This window comes from Aptenodytes forsteri, unplaced genomic scaffold, assembly GCF_000699145.1.
Source record: "Aptenodytes forsteri isolate BGI_AS27 unplaced genomic scaffold, ASM69914v1 Scaffold387, whole genome shotgun sequence".
Taxonomy (NCBI): Eukaryota; Metazoa; Chordata; class Aves; order Sphenisciformes; family Spheniscidae; genus Aptenodytes; species Aptenodytes forsteri.
Genome location: NW_008795368.1, coordinates 496,401 through 499,961, shown reverse-complemented (window position 1 = coordinate 499,961; position 3,561 = coordinate 496,401). Strand labels below are relative to the sequence as shown.

Genomic DNA, 3,561 nt, shown 5'->3' with positions numbered 1-3,561 from the left:
CGGGTCGCCTGGTCATAGAATGAGATCAGGTTGGTCGATCAGGACCTGCCTCTCATGAATCCGTGCTGGCTGGGCCCGATCCTCTGGTTGTCCCACACATGCCTTGTGAGCTCCCTCAAGATGAAATGTAAGTGGAATTTAATGTAAGTGGAAGGAACTACACATGCAGATTAGTTAGCTACTGAATGTGTAAGCATCAGGAGGCTCTCTCTTAATGTTGCATAACCTTGTTCTTTTCCTTAACCCCATACAAACTAATTGCAGAGAGATTTGGTGGCTACCCTTATACTGTTATCATCTTGGAGAACAAAGACAACTTTGACCTTTCAATGTATTGGGAGGGTTCACATGGTAAAACAAACAAGGTTATCAGTAATTAAAAAATGGGGTTGAGATCCATCATTTTTGTTCCAACAATAAAGAGGACTTATAAAAATTGATTAGTAGAGTTTAAAGATGTTCTCAACTGCCAAGTACTGAGTAACAAAATCACATTAAAAGCAAGTTGGGCGTACACTGCTTTTATAAAATGTATTCTGTGTTATTATCTGCACTGACATGGTAACAGTTATCTAGAGACACCTTTTGGGGTTGTTTTGGTTTCTCTTCTTTCTCTCTACTACTTGACTTACTTCCAGAGCTCCAAAATGGCTATAAATAGACATGTTTATGCACCTTCTTTCTGCAAGAAGTAGATCTGAAAACTCACAAGTCCAAATATGTACAAATACGATGTTTGTAAATTTGTGTAAATAAGCAGTACCAAAGAGATTATATGCATGCAGCCTTTTTAACAATAAAAACTTAGATAATTTAATTTCTTTTATTAGAAGTTTAATCAATGCACTGTACAAATAGACAGAGTAGTTCATGTCTAACAACAGATGATCAAATGGCAAAAATGCCTCAAAGGACCCAGCCATCTGAGAACTCAGCTCCCGTTTCTACTCATGATCCTCTGACACGGAGGGAGGCTTAGAGATATAAATGAGGGTGAATACAGTCCACTTTACTGAAACTTATAGAGCCAAACTGCTAGTAACGATATGTCAGGAATCCAACCTGTCATGGGCTTAATGGTCTACTGAGAAAGCTTCTGTGTTATTTAAATAGCACAAATAGCCTTGTGCTATTTAAAATTCTGAATCTAATTTTGATGCAGTTGGTATCTTAGGGTCCTCCTAATTGATAGTGAGCAAAGGAATAAAATCAGGAAACTGAGCTAAGTTAAAATGAGACTGTTGCAACAGAACCATGCATTGTAAAGATGCAGGGAACAAACAGTGCGTCTGCTAGAAGACAAAGGTTCCTAAATACTTTATAAGAAGCCCTCCTTTTCTGTAATAGCCTGGGTCCTTCAGGCCCAAGCCGCCTACCTACACACATATATGCCATTTTCTGCCACGTCCCAAGCCCCCATGCTCCTACCACCCTTCTTCCTCAGGGAACCATTTCTACACCCTTTCTTCACAGCCCTGCCCCATGAAAGCCTTGCTTTACCTGCTGTGCCCAGGCATGCCCAGGGAGGGCAAATATGGACCTGCTCGCAGCGCTGCTGCTCTCACCGGGTTACACAAGGCTGGCTTAGCCTGCCTATTTGCCACACCACATGAGGGAAGAGGCAACAGGATGAGACACAGCCCATCACCATCAACTGAACAGACACAAAAATCATATCCCATGCTCATCTTCAGCCATTTGTCCTGCTGACTTCTGTCCCTCCTGACTTAAAATAAACATTATACTTTTTGGATGGCTAGAGAACAGTCATTGGGATAAAAGGAGTAAAAGACAAAAGGAGGGAAAAGGCTAGACAGTGTTTTCCCTGGATTTCCTGCATTTCCCAGACTGCATTCCACCTCACCCTTGGGAGGGCTGCCACACAGTATGACAATGTTGCTGGACAGTTGTATCATCTACTCTTTATTATGCCTGTATAAATCCAGCAGAACTCAAATACTCCAACTGTGGGTTTGTTTGTTTTTTAAAGGAGTTAATCTGGATGTCTACCCTTGTATGAGAACAAAAAATACTCCAACTGTGGGTTTGTTTGTTTTTTAAAGGAGTTAATCTGGATGTCTACCCTTGTATATGAGAACAAAATGTATCCCTCTAAAGTTTTACTGTGCAGTCTTCCACTTTAGTGATTTATTTATACTTACTGACTGAAAAAGAAAACAATTTTCTAAAAAATAAAATTATAATCTTCATTAAATCCATATTAGCTATTAATGCACTTGTGGCTTGCTTATTTATATTCAATACAAACATATTTTTATATAAGTGTTGGTGTTGAAAAATACATATTTAGGCATACTGTAAGCAACACTTGTAATAGCACAAAGACAGAGCAAAGACTTTACTCACCAAGCCATCCTGATCCAGAATTGGGTATACACATATCTGTTTCAGCACTGGGCAACACAAATCCAACTACAAAAACTTCAATCCCATCAGCCATTAGGGCCATTCCCAACACAAAGAAGAGGGCCCACTGGAAACGACCATGGCCGCATTCTTGTATTATCAGTTCGTACTGCTGTGCTAGCTCTTCTTCATCAGCTTTCCTTTCTGTTTCCAGTTCATGACGATCCTTATATTCATCATGCATAGGCTGACCTAAGGCCACCATGCCATCCTTGCCCTGTCCCATGTTGGGGATTCCCTGATACTCCCCTTCATAAATTTCATCATCTTCATCATGACCTTCAGTTGCTTCACTTGATCCTTCATCATCATTAGCTTCTACACCATAACTTCCTCCTTGGACATAGTAATCATCATCATCTTCCTCATCCTGGAATCGGTTGTAGGACCTCTGGGTGTAGCCATCCTGAGCTTTGTCAACAGCTTTATTCACTTTTTTCACTGCTTGCCTCTTCACCTCTTTGGCAATATCTTTTGCCCCTTTCACTAATGAAGTCCTATCTTTGTATGTTTCCTCCATCTTGTATCAAAGAATTGCCGTTATGCTGCAGAGGGACCTGCTGAATACCGTTTAGAATATCTATTGCGTGTTGGACATCAGCAGAAAAAGCCCAAGTACATGTGAAACTGTAACCTTCAACCTGCAAAATATGAGGAAAAAAGTTTATACTTTGCTCCATCTTAGTTGCTTCTTCACACTGATACAGTACCATACCAATCTTCATTTAAGCACTGGACACCACAGTTCAGGACTTCAAATATACAAACATGGATTTTCTTCAAAGATGCAAATATCCTGGGTTACAAGAAAAATACTCTGAAGAGAAATCTAACATAGATAGTGGTTTTCAGAATGAAATTTATTACACTCTAGTCTTCCTTCTAGATACCAGGTTTTATTCTGAAAGAAAACAAGCAATTCCATGCACCATACATCATATTAGAATCATAGAATCATAGAATCATTGAGGTTGGAAAAGACCTCTAAGATCACCGAGTCCAACCGTCAACACCACCAGGCCCACTAAACCATGTCCCTAAGCGCCTCATCTACACGTCTTTTAAATACCTCCAGCGATGGGGACTCCACCACTTCCCTGGGCAGCCTGTTCCAATGTTTCACCACTCTTTCAG

The 3,561-nt window shown here is 40.4% G+C and overlaps 1 protein-coding gene across 1 annotated transcript in view; it reads right to left on the bottom strand.

Moving 5' to 3' along the window:
* SV2C (synaptic vesicle glycoprotein 2C) overlaps positions 1 to 2,947 on the bottom strand; it is an 84,113-nt gene extending 81,166 nt beyond the window's left edge. Inside the window, exon 1 of the mRNA XM_009280290.1 lies at positions 2,368 to 2,947. Within this exon, the coding sequence (XP_009278565.1) occupies positions 2,368 to 2,947 (580 nt within the window). The remainder of the gene's footprint in view (positions 1 to 2,367) is intronic.
* Positions 2,948 to 3,561: the final 614 nt, after the last annotated feature.